The sequence below is a fragment of the Rhynchophorus ferrugineus genome, unplaced genomic scaffold (assembly GCF_030347505.1).
Source record: "Rhynchophorus ferrugineus isolate W39M unplaced genomic scaffold, kcgeb_rfMv2 rfM6, whole genome shotgun sequence".
Classification (NCBI taxonomy): domain Eukaryota; kingdom Metazoa; phylum Arthropoda; class Insecta; order Coleoptera; family Curculionidae; genus Rhynchophorus; species Rhynchophorus ferrugineus.
The window spans coordinates 39,697,999-39,716,295 of record NW_027472585.1 but is presented as its reverse complement, the minus strand read 5'-3'; the positions used below and the strand labels follow the sequence as shown (position 1 = coordinate 39,716,295).

Here is an 18,297-nt window from a genome sequence, read left to right as displayed (position 1 = left end):
AATACATATATTTACAAAGTTGTAGCATGTTTTAAATAAAAACGCTATTCATTTTAATCGAGTGATTATGATTACGATTAGGAATAATTGATTAAAATCGATGGAATGAATGATATATCTATTCTACTCCTATTCAATATATTACCCTATTTGCCCGATTCGAAAAGAACAGAAACAATAAAATAAAAAAACTCGTAATTATAAAATAAAACATTTATTTTCCTATAGAATAAAAAAAATACACAAGAGCCTTACGACGAAAACGATATTAGAAAGGAAAGTAAGTGAAACGTAATTACAGAAGTGACGACAACTAAAACGAATTAGATTTATACAAAAAAAAAAGATAAACTACAAAAAAAATACAGAAAAACGTTTTTTCCGTGTCAAAATAAAAAGAACGTAATGTTTATAAACTTTGGTTGTTCCATTGGACTAGTTAAATAACAATTTATTACTTTGTAGTGTTAAAAATACTTTTTTTACTATATACATCAAACAATTGAAAAACGTATCTACACAAAATTCAGAGGAGAGGGGAGAGAGAGAGAGAAAAGAACGAAATAAAATAATTTTAAAACTAACATTATCTGCAAACAAATAACAAGTCTATTAATTTGTTTACTATCTAGGGATCACATAGATATTTTATATCTCAACAACTGATTATCAGTTAGCATTATGTATAGACAATGTCAATTTTCGAAATTGACGGTATTAAGTAATATTTTTTTAAAATAGAAGAAAACATATATGTATTCGTATTCTTTTGCTTTTGTCTCGGTGTTATTCTATCTACACGTATTCGTTCTTCAATTGATGCGAGTCTATTTATTAGCGATATTAGTACATTTTTTTTTGTTTAAATAAATAACTTAATAAAAATATATTTTCTTCTAAGACATCGGGTACTGCTGCTCTACACGTTATCCTGTGGTTATCGTCGAAGTTAAGTCGCTTTGATTGTACAAAGTTCGTTCATACTGTCGTCGAGAAGGTGCTTCAAGAGATTGCACTTATGTAGAACAGCAACCACTTACAGCACTATGACTTAACTCTGATAGTACGGTTAGCATGCAAACGTCCCAACTTACAGTTTATTTGAGCTATCTGATCGCGCACTACTCATCAAACACTCCGACACTTCTTTTTACAAAACGTACAAAATATCGAAACCGTCCTTATCTCAGACAAGATGTCCCTCCTGTTCATTCACGCCATAGCCATTACCGAAACTGCTCATCTCGCGCTTTTGGGTCAGGGTTTGCGCCTGTAAAATTTGCGCGTTCTGACTGGTGTTGTGCAAGACGTCCGGTGGTGGTACGTGACGTTGATGACGTAACAAGGATCCATTGGATGGCAGTGGCGGTGTGGCCGGAGTCACCGTGTGCGCCAAGTGGGGATGAGCGGGTACCGGAGGCGGGTTCTGGAAGTCTAATGGCGGGGGGTACGACAAGTAACGATCCGAGACGTTGTAGTAGCTGCCGTCCGCTGGTGGTGTTGGTGTAGGTGCGCTGACATATGACGATTTAGCTGCAAGTAAACAAAAGTGAGTTTTTCGATAACAACACCCTTCTGATTAAAGAAACCTATCACGTACTAAAATTTTTACAGTTTTTCTGTGAAGAAATCATTAAGAAATTCGATAGCGATGCTTTTAAAGACGTTTATAAAATCGTGACAGATAACGAATCATGGATATATTCGTATGAGCCCGAAAGTAAGCAGTAGTCGACTGTATGGGTGTTCCAAAATGAACCAAATCTAACAAAAGTTGTTTGCGCACGAAACACTTCAAAGAAAATGGTGGCCTGTTTCTTCGGGAAAACTGCTGGTCATATTGCATCAGTGCCTCTAGAGGATCGTAGAACAGTAAATTCTCATTGGTACACAACCATTTTTTGCCAGTAGTCTTCGGTGAAATAAGGAAAACAAACAAGAGACGCCAGATTGTTCTTCATCACAACAATGCGAGCTCTCACACATCAGCTCAAATAAGAGACTATTTGAGCATCAAAAACATCAAATTCATGGGTCATCCGCCGTACATCCCTAATTTGGCACCCAATGAAATCATGTTTTGAAGATACCTGTTTCGGAATGGAATAAATGCTTTGAAACTTTTAAGCGTATGCAAAAGTGTTTGTTTTTTTTCCTATTCCCGAAATATAAATAGTGAGCCTCGTATCAACTTTACCAATGGTTCACTGCAAAAATGATAAATAAATACAGATGATCATGAAAAAACTACTTTAAAGACTTACTTGTCCCGTTACTGATAAGAGAAAAAAAGAAATCAGAAAACAACAACTTTCCAATATCTAGATTGTTATGGCAAAGCTGAAACTGCTTTTAAAAATGGACTATAACTAACGAAGCAAGGCTCCAGCGGAAAGGAGCAATGTCATACATATCTAGCACGTCTCTGTTACGAGCTTATAAATATGTTCTAATAGCGGAGCATCAACTATTCTTCTGACTTAGAGGAGATTTTTTGCCGAATAAGCATTTTTAACCGTAAAATTTCACTACGTATCAATCAGTTAGTAGTTTTAATACGAACTCCACATGTTAAATGATGAAGTTAGTAAGCCTTGAGCGGGTAAATTAGTAGTTTAGTTCACACACCTGACATGCCAGTACCCGGTCCATACTGGCCCAGACTCTGATCGTCACGTGATCTGGGTCTGGTGTCGTGCATGTGATGGTGGTGATGATGGGGGTGCGGCAGGGTGTGAGTCTTATGAGCCATGGACATGGATCCCATCTGCATTTCGTACACTGGGTACGCACCTGGTGGATAGTCTACTGGCGGTGGTTGTTCGATCAGGTACGAGTTCGGCGCCTGTTTGCTACGGCTGTCATCCTATAAGAAAATATAATTTTAGTAAATGCCATTTATTAGCATTCGAATAATTACTGCTAAAACGTTTTAAATTCAGTTAAAAAGAGACATAATTCTGTCTGATACGTCAGAACATGTAACCAAATCAATCTGTAAAATTCGTGTTAGTAGTACCGGTTGACAGCGTTGTCAAATGTCTATAAAATTCTTCAAAACATTAGTGACGTCATTTAAATGTTGGTGACGTGCATTGGCTGTTTTTTTGGATAGAATATATAGTCTATTTAGAGTTTTTTGTGACGTCGAAACATTACAATGTTACCGCATCAACTCTGAGTTTTAGTTCAGTTTAGCTTTGATATACAAAAAATTCTAATCTAAATAAAATAATTGAACAAAAATGTTATCAAATATAATTTATTTTAACATTATAGTATATAGGTAAAAGTTAAAACTTCTTATCAGTATTGCTTTCAAGAATTTTGCGTACGTCTGATAGCTGGTCACCGTCCGGTTGTCAGATGTATGCTAAATTATTCAAAATATTAGTTATATATAATTGCTACAGGTTATAAACCGGTAAACATTGTTTTAGCCCTTTGTTTATTTTGATAAATTTTAAGTTGATTCGTAATATATCATATAACTTTGTTTGAAAATGCCGAAAACAATAGATATTCAGGGTCACAAATTGATTGCGGCTTTAATAGATTATTTTGAAAAGGAACCAGATAATGGAGGCCCTCTTTTGCCGGTAAATTCCGTTAGAGAGGTAATTATTGATGATATTAAATAATATAAGTCCCTATAATTCTATTGAAAATGTTTTTAGTGGGTTGCTGTCGTGCTAAATATTACTGTGAGTACTGTGGACAATACGCTTACAAAATGAAGAATAATACGTTAGATTCACCCAAGAAAACCCGTCTACATACAAAGTGGGTGACGAATCTTAACCATATTGATATTGGTTCTATTCGAGACCAAATATACAAAATGTATAAGAACAGTAAGTACACAAACTATTTTATCGATATATACAAAATTTAATAAAACTATTTTAGAGAAAATTGTCTGTTTGGAAGGTATACATAAAATAATTACGGACATGCAGTTCTTTGAGGGATGTAATTATCCTTTCATACACTCTTACAGGGTATAGGATTTAAATGGTGTAAAGATAACCCTCGGACAGGTTTAATGGAACTTACAGACATTACCTTTAAAAACATTCAAATTTTAAAGGCATAAAATAAGACCAAGGAAGATAAACTATTTGAATTTGTGTATCTTGATGAAACCTGAATATTCCAAATGGTTTATTGTGGCACTCTTGGCAAGACAGTAACAAAAAAGTGTAAAGACAACAAAAATTGATGGAAAAAGGTCAAAGTTACATTAAGTCAACTTGTGAATTCAATATAATTTATTGTATTTATATTATAATCTTTAAATATACGAATAATTTTCAACAACTGGCAACGTTACAAACTCAAATCCTTGTTAACTCTTGTTAACTTTTTGTATTTTTAGCTAATAAAAAAATAGATAGCAAAATTTTTATTATTATAGTATTATATATAAAGTAACCACTATATATATTCACGATATTTTCACGGAACAGACTGATGGAAATAAAATTTAAAAGGAAACCAACTATTCCATTTTCCGTCACTGTTCTGACTATGAACCTCGATTTAAATGAGAGGGTCTCTTCCCTTTGTCCGCGACATTTGTCCGATGGTGGTGTTTTAATTTTACTTACCACGTATTCGTTGTTGCTACCCTCGTTAGAGTACGTTTCGCTTTTTTCACTGACTGAAGATAAGGTTTCGCCCGTCATTGTGTCGTTGTAACTGCTCGGAGCGTACATCTCTATTGTTGCGGATTTGCTTGTTTGGTTGTTTTGTTCTGGGAAAAGAAAAAAATGTGCACGCTTAAGTACCATCGTCGACTATTGTTTTCCCGCAAAAGGCTAACCGCTAATTAAAAGCGGAAAAATTATTTTCAGTCGCCTAAGGAATATATTTTTCGCGTTTTTTACTTGCTAGCTTTACTATCACTATTTCTATTAAGTTAAAATGGGTCTTCAATAAGCCTCCGATCTATAAGCCTCATCTTTCGTGTAAAATTGTGAACAGGTCACCCTTTATTACCTTCAAGATGTCTGTTATCTGGCGCAACGATTGGATGGAATGTTTAAAATGCTTTTTGTATTTGTTTGACTATGTTTGTTTACCTAGAGTAGTTTTCCCAAAGCTGTAATAATAATTTCTCCGTCAAATAATAACCTTTAGTCAAGACACGACATATAAAATAATAAAGACACACTTAAAGTTGTTAAGTAATAGAATTATTTTTTACGTGCTAGATCGGATACTTATTGAGACACATATGTATTAGAATGTTAGTATATAGTAACAAGTTTAATTGAAATAGCGACTTTATTAATTAATTTAAATTAAAATGCAATCAAAAATATTATCGATAGGATACTTTTGAAATAAGAAATTCGCTGTGATGTTAAATTTTTACCAGAGTACCATACAATTTTGAAGGGAATAACCGTGAACAAAACAAACCTAGGGACAACATTTTAAAATAATGCATGTGGGTTTTAACGATTTGCCATGAACAAATATTTCTAAAAAATATTATGGCTCCTATTTCTACATATCTGAGTCATAATAATAACATTATTTCAAGGCAAATGAAACAGTTAAACTTGGACTAGTTTTAGTTTATGCAGCTTATATCCTTAGAAAAACTGTTTCAACATTTTATAATTTAATGTTATATGGTAAAACTGTATTTCATAGAATTGTATCAAATTAAAAAAAAAAAAGAAATATGGCGCACTTCCTATTATATATATGGAATTATTTTAAAAAGCATCGATAATTTTGTAAAACCGTTTCTAATAATTAAATGTTGGAAGTACAAAACATTTGATTGCTGTATTTGTTTCTGTCAACTATCGATCAAGTGCGAGTAACAGCGATTTTTATAAATGCATTCGAAGAAAAGAAATACTACCCTGCAATATTCCTGGACGCTTCACCAACTAACTGGGTAAAGCATTTGGGATTAATCTACAAAATGAACAAATTGCTACCGTGGAATTACTGTCGATTGCTGGAATCATATTTTTTTCGATAGACAATGTCTCGGATGAAAGGGCATTCTCAACGCTTAAACCAATTTCTGCTCTATACTGTTGATATCCCAACAACAAAAGAAACGGTACTTGGAACATTTGCCGATGACACAATTATCATGGCAATTTGTATCTCTATTTAAGGCTGTAGGAAAAGTACAAGTAGCGATCAACAAGATCAACAAATGGATTAGAGACTGGAAAACACAGCTCAATAGTTCCAAATCTGTTCATTAGACAAAAATCTAATTTTATCACTTGACGGATGTTCGATTCCTCAAGCAGAATCAGCTAAATACCTCGGAATACATCTCGATGGTAGGTTAAATTGGGAACATCGTGTTAGACAAAAAACAGAACAGATTAGACTCAAAGTCAATCGACTGTACTGGTTAGTGGGAAGATACTCTCAACTTGACTTAAAATCAAAGGGATTGGTTTACCAGCCAATCATAAAGCCAATTTAGACCTATGGGCTTAAAATATGTGCTTCATACCATACAAAATTGTTTAGTGTTTAAGTGTATCTTACTTTTAGCTTAAGTAGTTTAGTTTTATATATATCTTATTTTATATATATGCCTCTTGTGTAACCACTAGTTATACTGAAAGCTCCTATTGTCTTTGATTTTGATCATCATTGTTATGCGTACAGTTATTTGACTTTGAATATACTTCACTCTTCAAAATCGTTATTTCTGTGTGATTTGATAAATAATGTGACCATAAATTTCCACAATAATTTGATGGGTTTCAGTTGGATTCCTCCCTCAATGATATGATCAATGATAACAAATTGAATTAAAAAATAATAATAGTCAATGAAAAACAGTTTTACTATATCATAAAGTAATCAGTAAACAAAAAAACGTAACAAAAATTCGAAGAAATAACCTGAAAAATAATTTTAAAAAATTAACCAAACAAACCTCTGATTCTCTTCGCTCGCCTTTTCAGCATACACCCGGCAACTAAAGCGATATTGATAAATAGCAAAATAACACCAATCACGGACACGCTAATAATCACGATCCTCGGCAAATCCTGCTTCTCGAGCAAATCCTCCGGCAGGACTTTTTCTACGTGGTCGCCCTCGTAAACTGACGGGAAAGAGAACAAAAAAAAAAAGATAGAAATCTAGAAATTAATTACCTGTGGGGCGTTTTTTGGATCGACGGTGCAGACAGCAACCGATTAGCAGGACGTTCATGAGGATGAGCAGGGTGCCGACTATAGTTCCGACGATGATCAGGAAGCCGGGGAAGTTTTTCAGGTTGCGCTCGTCCAGGCTCGGACTGGAGTAGGATGGCGGTATCTTGTCTGGTTAGTCGTATTAGTTGGAGAGAGAAAGCGTGCAAAAGAGGGGGTGAGGTATTTGCGTTAGTTGGGGTGGTGTTAGTTAACATTTTATATTAATAAAATTGAACGGTCTCATAAACTACGTTCTTAAACACGCCATGTGATAATTATGGAGCGTGGAATTCATTTAGTTATATTGGTGTCTATTATTTTCAATATAATTTTAATACCAATTGTACCGAAAAGTAATTACCGGGTTTTAAAAAAATTATATAAGTTTCAAGAAAATGGCCAATGAGATGCTGGTCCTTGGAGCAAAAATTTTTCTTCGAAATTGGCGAAGTGCTTATCCGCAAGCGTGTTGCCCATTGATACGAAAAGTTGATAGTCGGGCGGGGAAAGGCCTGAAGAGTACGGCGGGTGCAATAATATGTCCCTATGTCCCATACAAATGCTTTCAACGTTTCCTTGACCGGTTTTACTTTATGAGATGGCCCGTTATCGTGGTGTAAAATTAATTTACCACGTCTTCGGGCCCATTATGGATGTTTTTCAATCAACGCATGGTTCAAATTGATCATTTGTTGTCGGTAGCGATCACTATTAAATATTTCACCAGGTTTCAATAGTTCGTAATGCACCACGCCACTCTGGTCCCATCAAATACAGAGCAACTTGACACAGATCTTACGACCAAAACAATTTGACCTTGGAGTCGATCTGCTGGTATCAGCAAGTGATAATCATAACTCTCTGCAATTAGTCCCATCGTCCATTCGAATCCCCTTCCCATTCGATGTAGAAATGATTACCGATCATACATTCGAAGCAGTATTTCACAAAAGATTTTGCGATTTTCCATTTGCTGTCTGTCATTCAATTGATGTGGCCCATCTTCCAATCTTATGGATTTTCCCCCTTTGCTCGTAATCGGCCCCTAATCGTTTCTTGGGTCACATTTAACGTTTCTGCCAATTGTTTTCGAGTTTGGGCTAGATCTTCATGCCATAACCCTTGCAGTTTCGAATCTTCAAACTTTTTCGGTCAACCAGAACGTTCTCTATCTTGCACATCGAAATAATCAATTTTTGTATTTTCGAAACCACGCCTCACGTGTTTTTAAGGCCAACTATTGCTGCTAACCGTAAGTTTCTACCAGCAAACGATGATTTTCAGTGGCTATGACGATATTACTCTTGCAACATAACCTTTGAAACTTGATGTTAATAGAATAAAAATTCAATAAATACAGCTGGACTTGTATTTAACAGCTTTATCAAGGACTCATAGTAGAACCATGGATCCAGTTATTTGTAACAGATGTTTACAGTTTGGGCTCTTTTCATATTTTAATAACCAATAATAAATAAAATAGGGCCGGAACGAAAAAGCTGTTTGAGCATCTTCATTCCATTTCCATTTTGTGTGCTGCAAACGAAAATATCCCAGGATATCAATCAGGGTTTGCGCAATATTTCCATAGATTCATTAAAATCATACGTTGTTTTTCTCTCGTCTGTGATTTAATATATTATCCCCCTGGAGTTCAGCAAAGAACTATGGAACTTATAAAAAAAGACCAAGAGTATTTTTAGAAGTCATTAATTTCATCCAAAATATTTTTCCTGTACTCCTATAGCGGTTTATTCCATTTAATATTCTTAAGAACGTCAATACGAAGTCAATATAAAAAAAATCATAAATAATTGGTAATATATGGGAGTAACTTTTTATATATACAGTAGAATTGCAGAAAGTGCAAAGCATGCTTTGATAAATTTTATTCTGAAAAAATATTTAATTAGTATTTATTTTCAGTTAGTCATAAATATGATTGTCTGTTATTTCTCTTTATTTTAAAATACGTATACTATTAAAATTTTATATTTTTTATGTATTTTATTAAATTAACGACCTACTTGTAAAAAAACTGTTTAAAGTTGTAAAAAGGTACTAAAATATTTGCGCAGAATTCCAAAAAAATTCAGACGAAATACGTATTTCTGAGGGTCTGCGTTATGTTTTAGAATTATACATTATTTTATTTAATTTACTCTAGAACAAACACTGTATTTTCTTTAATAATATGACGGCATACCTTCGCATTACTATAAAGAAAAAAACTAAATTACTCCTTGGCTTATCTAATAGAACTGCTAAATGAACAAAGAGAAGGACCGAGATGTTTGCATATTAAGGTCTCTAAAATTAAATCGTTTTTACTGGTAGCGTTGGGCTGTTTAGTCTGGTCGTTTGAATCGTCGAGAGTAGGCAGCGAACTTATTTTCATCAACAAAGCCGGCGAAACTCTTTTTTTCTTACATCTATTGTTTATTTTAAGGCCTAAATTACTGTTTTCACTGAAAACGTCTGACTTTAGTGTCGAAAAAAAAAACCAGCAGACCAGAAAGGCTTTTTGAATCCATGAGAGGGCTTTTTAGATATAAGTGGAATAAGCTGGGGTAGAAATAGAATAATAATATAATTTTTCATTGCCTTTGGGTAATCATATTTCAAGCCTTGATTAAACGTTCGTTATTATTATATATAGTCTATTCAAATTTTTTTTTTGGACATACGTCATCAAGAGGTTTAATGTATTGCCTGTCGCAATTTATAAATTCGTTTTAGAATCAGACAATATTTTCCTTATCATTTCATTCTAGTTAAACAAAGACACGATGCTGTCTGGTTAGTAGAAAGTGTAAACGAAAGAGACGTATAAGACGTATGCAAAATTATTGAAAGCAAAAGTGACAAGAGGTTAGAACTCTAACCTATAAACTATTGTGGCTGTATAATTAAATATAGTTTTTAGATGTACTATAATGTTAAAATAAATTATATTTGATAAAATGTTTGTTTAATTACTTTATTTAGATTAAAATTTTGTTGTGTGTCAAAGTCAAACTGAACTAAAACTCAGAGTTGACATTGCGACGTTTTGACGTCACAAATTTAGATGACGTATGTACATAATAACTTTAAATAGTCTATTTATTCATCATTATTAGGCCTATACATTAGTTTTAAAGGATTTTTTAAATTTGAAGCGTCTTTGGGAAACATCGATATAATATATTTTATTCAAATTATTGTCCATCAATACTTTATTTTTCAGGTATTTTACGGTTCCCATCTCCAAAGAACCATGTGTACTTTGAATGGAACGTTGTTCAGACAAGTCATAACTAAAATATCAGAATAAGTAGCAATCAGAAGGAACAAACAACACCTAGCTAATTCCACCAAATACAGAACATTAGCTTGAAGCCATGGATATTTAGATTTGATGTTGATTGACCAAGTGGTTCATCCAGCATTTCACACATGACCAAACGCCAAATGCCATTCATACTGTAAAAAATATTCTAGCTTTTACATAATTTCCATGTTCCTCAAGCGATTGGAAATGGCTTCTTGTGTTACTTCTAACAATTCTGCATATTCTTCTAGTATTTTATAGAGACCATCGACTAATTCCTTAAAATCTTCGTCTTCAATTTTTTTTTGACCATCCAGAATGCTGCTTGCCTTCGATGTCAAAATCACTACTTTTAAAACGTCGAAACCAACATTCACATATTGAAGTCGATGAAGCATGGTTGTCATAAACCTCACAAAGCTTTTGATAAGTTTAAGTAAAAAAGTAAAATTTCCTTCGAATGTGATTTACTCGGTACGAACATTTTTGTTCACACTTCAATGAAAAGATATATACTGAAAGATGAAGTCTGTCAGTGAGGCTTCAACATGAAGTTAGTTACACATGTATCCCGTGTGATTAATACCATCGGTTGGAAATTCGTTAAAATTATTGTATAGGCCCAAATATAAATATTCCTTATTAAATAATATGGGTTGGTTTTTTCCATAAGTTTCTTTCGTGTTTTTAAAAGTTTTTAAAAGTTCAAGAGTAGTTTTCAGGAAATATGAGTGAAAAAACTCTACGCAATTGAATAATCAAAGGAGAAACCCCAATATTAAAATATTCATTGCTATATAACATATTTACCGAGACCATTCAATTTTATTATTAATCTTTATATATAAACAAGTAATATTCTTACTTGAGGTCTTTGCTGACAATAAATCTGGCATGTATTTACTACTTCCCAACTTGTTCGACGCCATTATCGAAAATATGTACTGCGTATCGATGCTCAAACCTTTCACGGTGTAGGTGGTGGCATTATTACCAGTAACATCTTCATACTTGTATCCATCCTCATTTATCTAGAACATAGAGAAGTCTGTTACGTGTCTAGATCTAAAAGCATCGAGTTTTGACGTACCTGTCGGTATCTGATTCGATATGTCGGCTTCATCCCTCCGTCAAACCCTGGCGTCCAGCCTAGTGTTACTGAATCGTGAGTGGCATTCAACACGATGAGTAGAGTGGGTGTGTCAGGTGAAGACGTAACCTCCAGGCGTGGGGATATGGTGGAGAAACCTAACTCATTCCTGGCAACGCATTCGTAGCTTCCATAGTCAGCAGAGGTAACGTGCGATATGTACAAGACGGATTCTGATGTTAGTTGATCCACCTTAATACAGGACATGAAAGTTTAGATATATAAATTGATATAAGTTCAATCGAGAAAAAAGTATTGTATAGCATCAAAAGTGTCTTAGGAAAACGATATTATTTTTTTCTAGATAGAATTAAATTTTATATCTTTTACCTGTCTGTATGTGGTATAATATTTTCCTGTGGTGTTAGCACTAATTGGATTTCCATTTCTCGCCCAAGTATAACGAGCTAATGGAGAGGCTTGACTTCTACAAGTCAGCTTTCCCGTATCACCAGCATCGCTCGCAAATTTTAAGAAAGCTGGTTGTTCATCAATCTCTGGTTTATCTAGATTATATACATATATATTCAATTACAATTATTACAACTATACAATTATTAAAATACAAAACATTTGAAACATGATGATAATTACGTTTTACGATTAACATGACTTCTCTGGTTGTAATATTGCCAACGCCATTATTAGCGATACACTGAAAATGTCCCAGATCCTCTCTGGTGACTTGGGTGATTCTCAAGTACGACGTTCCATTCTTATCGTACATTACGGACGTTCTGGCGTCGAAATCCGGGAAATCGTCCCTTTTCCACGTTATCGTGTCGTCAGCTATGGGGTTACTGTCGACTGTGCATGACAACGTGGCATCTTCTTTCGGATTTACAATTACCGTCTCACTTGTTTGAGTTATAGTAGCCGAGTCTATAAGCATAAACGAGAATCATAACATTGAAAATTATGAATTATTATAAAACTTACACTGCACTGTTACGTTTACAGTAGCTAAATTGCTGCCTTGCGAGTTTAATGCTTCACAGCTATAAGTACCTGCATCGTGTCGACTTAGACGCGTTATATTCAATGTCGGACCATCAGATAAAATCCTCTCCATACCGTTGGAGGAAGAAGCCTGAGTTATAGGCAGTCCGTCCTTGGTCCAAGTGTACGCGATGTTGTTTGGATTACCATCAGCTTTTAGTGATATTATAAGCGGTTCGTTCTCGATTCCTGTGATGGAATCCTCGTTATTCTTGTCAAAAACAGGTTTGTCTGTTGAAATAATGAATAATTATAAATGAAATTCATTAAAATATCAATTAAAACCTACATAAAACTTGTAAAGTCACGGAATCGTGAGTACTTCTTTGTAAAGCCTCATTTTGTGCTTGACATGCATATTGTATTCCGTTCATGTCTTCAGACACATTCACTTTCAACTCAATGGAGGATACGGTTCCTCCATGCAGGCCAGGCTTGGAGTAGTTCTGTACACCGTGAACAGGAATACCCTCCCGCCACCAGGATAATTTCGCGGGGGGGTTGCTCGAACTTGAGTCACAAATCAAAGTAGCTTCTTCATTGGGTTTCAACTCTGGTGGTTCCTGTCGAATTCTTACCGTCTCTGGGGGAACTGAAAATATATTTTTAGTTGACAGGGAAGGGTTTTATGGGGATTCAACTTACAGTAAACACTCATGGTGATTGTTTCAAACAGTGGTATCTCTGTAGCTGAATTAGCAGCCTCACAGCGATACCGAGCTTCATTATCCGTCACGTTGGTGAGAATGGTAATTTCTGCTGTGACCGATTTGTCTGTAGTCTTCACGGTTGAGTGAATCTTTTTGTCGTTCTTGTACCAAGTGAGTGTGGCTAACGGGTTACCTCCTGACGATGTACATGATATTTTCTGTACTGTTCCGGCAGGTACATGAGTTCCTTCGACGTATCCATGAACGAACGGTTGGCTAGGTGGATCTAAAAAGACGTAGGTGATAAAATAACTCTTTTAGGTTAGACCGAAGAACTTACATAAAACATTGATGGTATGTGTCGAAACTACATTTTCGGTTAGTTGCATGTTTAGACCGTGACAAATGACTACGAGGCTTCTTCTATTGGGCTCTACCACGGCGGTTATATTAGAGGTGGTAATCCATCCACCTTCAGGAGAAACGACAGTTCTTGATGTTGCATTTCTCACTTGACGCCCAGCAACCTAAATATATATAAAAATTTGTATATTAGATTTGATGATTAGAGAAAGTTTGAGAAATATAACACAGGAAGAGTAATTTGAATCAGCTGTAAAGTATATAAAATAGATCATATAAAATCAATACAGAGGAAACAAAATTAAAATAACGGAATTGAAAACGAAATAATAAAACAGAAAAAAGGAAATAATTAAAAAAACAAATACAGGGTCACAAAACGATAATCATATTTAGAATGAAAAAGCAAGACATGGAAAAAATTAAATTACTATGAAACTAAATGTTGGAAATTGCAAAACAGATGAAAGTAATATTGGCAAAGAGTAAGATAAATATCATGAGAATGGAAAAAAAGCACGAGAGAGGAGGAAAGATCAATTGCCTTAAAAGCTAATTACAAAAGTTTGAACAAGCGAAATACTTAAAAAGTAGAAAATAATTTAAAATACGAATTCAGGAATATCTTGGCAGAAAAACTTAGTAGATCTAGAGAGAGAGACACAAATCAAAAAATAAATAAAGAAGACAAAAAAGAAGGGTCTAAAAACAAAAGTTTTAAAGAACAAGGCAGGCTAACAGCAAAACAAGATAATCTAAGACATAGTAAATAGAACAAATTTTCAAGAGAATACCAATAGTAAGGATATTAACTGAAAACCAAGTTAATTGAGCTTATTGAACTTAAAATAATGAATAGAATGACCACACAAAGAAATAATGAATGCGAAGAACAATAGAACAATACGGAAGAGAAAAACTAACAAAGGGAAATGGAAAAAATCAGTTATTGCTATAAAAAACTTTTATTGGTAAGCGTCATTTATTATAACGTATATATGTAAATCTGCAATGTTTATAACAGGTCAATTGAAAATTCCCCGGCATACGTTCATAAAACACATTTTTTGGCAAAATTAGATTTTTTTCATTCAATATAATTCCCTTCAAGTGTGATATACTGATTATAGCGACCCTCCAACTTTTCGATGCCGTTTTTGTGCTACGATTTGTCCTTTGCTTCAAAATAGGCCTCAGTTTCGGTGATCACCTCTTCATTCGTCGAAAATTTCTTCCCAGCAAGCATTTTTTTGAGATATGAGAACAGGAAATAGTCGCTGGGGGCCAGATCTGGAGAATATGGTGGATGAGGAAGCAATTCGAACTCCAATTCATGGATTTTCGACACGGTGTATTGTCTTGGTGAAGCAGCACTTCCTTTTTCTTCAAATGCGGGCGTTTTTCGGCGATTTCGTCCTTCAAACGGTCCAATAACGCTATGTAATAGTCGCTGTTGATGGTCCTTGCTTTTTCAAGGCAGTCAATAAAATTTATTCCATGCGAATCCCAGAGTACAGAAGCCATAACCTTGCCAGCCGACTGTTGCGTTTTCCCACGCTTTGGAGCGGGTGAATCACTCGGATGAGTGAGCCATGTTTCATCTATTGTCACAAATCGACGCAAAAACTCGGGTTTATTACACTTGATCATCTTCAAACACTGCTTCGAATCATCAATTCGTCGTTGTTTTTGGTCAAAAGTGAGCTCGCGCGGTACCCACTTTGCACATAGCTTTCTCATACCCAATATGTTCGTGAATGATATGATGTACACGTTCACTTGATATCGTTAGAGCGTCTTCTATTTCACTCAATTTCAATTTACGATCATTCAAAATCATTTTGTGGATTTCTTAATTATTTCGTCGGTAACAACTCCCTTTGGGCGTCCACTGCATTCACCGCCTTCGGTACTCATTTCACCATGTCTAAACTTAGCATACCAATCCTTGATGGTTGATTTTCCTAGAACAGTATCCGGAAACTTGGCATCAAGCTAAGTCTTGGTTCAAATGAATTTTTTTCTTCAAAAAACAATATTTTATCAACACGCGAATGATCCGGCAGCTGTCAAATTTATACACGCACCTTTTGAGGGTTAGGGCTAATTAAAAAACATATGAATATAATTCCAGTAGCGCCATCTATGTGTCAGGCCGGGGACTTTTCAATTGAACTTTTATTATTTTATTGATTTTATATAGATTCCTACCATCCATTTAATTTCAGCTGGTGGATTAGAATTGGCAGTGGTACAAGTTAATGGTACTGGGTCTCCGACACGTGCTTCTGTTGGTCCAGATATGGTGACATGGGATGGTGAAACTGGAAAAGAAAGAAATTAATATTTTGTTGGAAAAACGTTGAGAATTTATTTACATAGAACTGTCATGTCCAACTCAGCTTTAAGGGGACTCTTCGACATAATATTGCTGGCTTCACATTTGTATCTGGCTTTGTTGTCGCTAGCATCAGCCGTGAACGTATAGACATTCTCCGATACGCGTCCTGCCGTTCTGTACGCCATCCTTATTTGTTCCCCGTTCTTGTACCAGATAAGTTGAGCGGGAGGATTGCCGCCGCGACTTCTGCAGACCAGCTCCACCTGAAAATCATATTGAATATTAATACACAAACATCTCGTTGTTTTGTTGGGTTCCGCCGTTTCCAGACTTCACAAATTCAATTTAAAACGACAACACTGGGCGTGTCCTCACAAAAAATTATGCTAATGCGTCTCACTCCATCCCTATCCACCCCCATGCCCACTTATGGAATTCCCGCGAGGACAAAAGTTTAATTTTACCCTTCCTGCTGTTTTGCATAAGGTTAGTTAGGTCTTACGCATGCCGCCCCCTTTATCAATAATTCAAACTTCATTATTATCGAGCTAGTTTATCTTTCGGTGAACGATATTCAATGAGCTGCCTGAAGAATATTCAACGTTTGAATGTAGATAGCAGATCTGTTCGGCATGGGTTGGTTTGAAAGGGTGAAAGAGCGACAGGTCCGTTTTGTTTCTCTTTTACGTTGTAGGCCCGTGTTGCTACATAATACGTAGTAGTTAGATAAGGAATAAATTGCGATGAAATATATTAAAGATTTCCATCGTTGTATCTAAATCACCACCCTCTAGCGTTATTACAGTACGACGGGTTATTAAGGTTATATATTTGCATTATTATGATCTCTAATGAGAGTCTTGGGGGTATGCCGGAAGGGCTAAGGGTGTGATATTAATTGTCGTGCATTATTACGTTTATTATTTGCTTTTCAGGCTAATCTATTATAAACTTTTGACACTTGAAGATGGAATTTTACTAACACTACAAATTCATTTGGGATAGAACAAGAGTTTATTGTATCTGATATTTTTAACTAATATTCATGTCAGAACCTGAGTTTTAACTCAGGAGATTCCCGAAAATTTTAGATTTTCTATTTAATTTAATGAAAAATGACACTAAAAATCATTGATCGCTCTTAAGATCACGCCAAATGATATCGTGGCCAAGGCAAAATGTCTAAAGATGAGAAATTAGAAATTCATATCAATCGAAAGAATGGTTAATTCAAAGGATTACAAAAAATCTTCGTTATACAAGCAGAAAAGTGGTAGAGTTCTTGCATCATGATAAAGATATGAACGTGTCTTAAATAAGATGTGTACTATTCGATATTTATCCTAAACAAGACTAGATGATTTAGCTGAGAAGGCCTTACATTTTAATGAAGATATTTATTAATATTCTATTTCGGATGGTCTTTACTTTATCATTTTAACAAAATGGTAGTAAGTTATAAATAATAATATAAACTATTTTTAAAATTTAATTCAACTCTGATCTAAAAAATTATTCGAAATTAAATTTAGTTTCTATGATATTACTATGAAAGAAATAATAAGAAATACTGAATACTTGAAACATTTATAACCAAATATTACAACAAATAATCATTTGCCGTTAAAATTTTGTAGATATTATTAATATACTATAATAAGCATCATAATTAATTCGAAGAATCTCATTTATTTAATTAATTTGAATAATTCATTATCAGTTTATCTCCATTTCTATAGTTTTTAGTTAAATCTGCTCCTTCCATTTCTTATAATTGAGTGTACTGTAACTTTACATGTTATATAATAGTTATACTGGGGATAGTCAAAATAATATAAACACCATGCAATAGAGTATATCTTGTTGTATGTTGGCAATCTGTGTCAATAATTTGAAGCGTATGTACATACTCAGTCTGGTAGATTATTTTTGAGTATATTGTTCTGGCTTTGATCTATGTCGGCTAAAATAAGCAACTGGTGAATTGTGTTTCCACAAAACATGGTATAACATCATCGGCAAAGAGGAGTAGTGTTTAATTAAGTGTAATTAGTAAGTTTAATGAACAGAAGCCGACGAACATTAAGGAGGATTGAGGTCAGATAACAAAACTGCCGCGGCAAAAATGACAGAAATCAACACAGAGCTCCAAAAAAGCTATTCATGGAAGAGCTGCAATTGTAACAACTTTTATAATCTCGACATCATCAATGCTGTTATAGAGTGTAATGTTCCAAGAGAATGATTCGCCTCTATAGATAGCTAAAAAAGGTTCAGTCTTGGTTTTT

The 18,297-nt window shown here is 34.5% G+C and overlaps 1 protein-coding gene across 3 annotated transcripts in view; it reads right to left on the bottom strand.

The window, feature by feature from the left end:
* Positions 1-200: 200 nt before the first annotated feature.
* sns (sticks and stones) overlaps positions 201-18,297 on the bottom strand; it is a 209,839-nt gene continuing 191,742 nt past the window's right edge. The window contains exons 6-19 of one of the 3 annotated variants that reach the window (XM_076407495.1): positions 16,047-16,272; positions 15,880-15,992; positions 13,646-13,832; positions 13,301-13,591; positions 12,945-13,247; positions 12,596-12,886; positions 12,251-12,538; positions 11,987-12,162; positions 11,597-11,848; positions 11,372-11,537; positions 6,932-7,102; positions 4,611-4,756; positions 2,629-2,866; positions 201-1,533 (exon numbers count right to left, since the gene is read on the bottom strand). In XM_076407495.1, coding sequence (XP_076263610.1) covers positions 1,187-1,533; positions 2,629-2,866; positions 4,611-4,756; positions 6,932-7,102; positions 11,372-11,537; positions 11,597-11,848; positions 11,987-12,162; positions 12,251-12,538; positions 12,596-12,886; positions 12,945-13,247; positions 13,301-13,591; positions 13,646-13,832; positions 15,880-15,992; positions 16,047-16,272 — 3,195 coding nt within the window. In that variant the 3' untranslated portion in view covers positions 201-1,186. Of the gene's footprint in view, positions 1,534-2,628; positions 2,867-4,610; positions 4,757-6,931; positions 7,103-7,154; positions 7,323-11,371; positions 11,538-11,596; positions 11,849-11,986; positions 12,163-12,250; positions 12,539-12,595; positions 12,887-12,944; positions 13,248-13,300; positions 13,592-13,645; positions 13,833-15,879; positions 15,993-16,046; positions 16,273-18,297 lie in introns of all 3 variants that reach the window. The other 2 variants (XM_076407497.1, XM_076407496.1) reach the window with 2 other exon arrangements.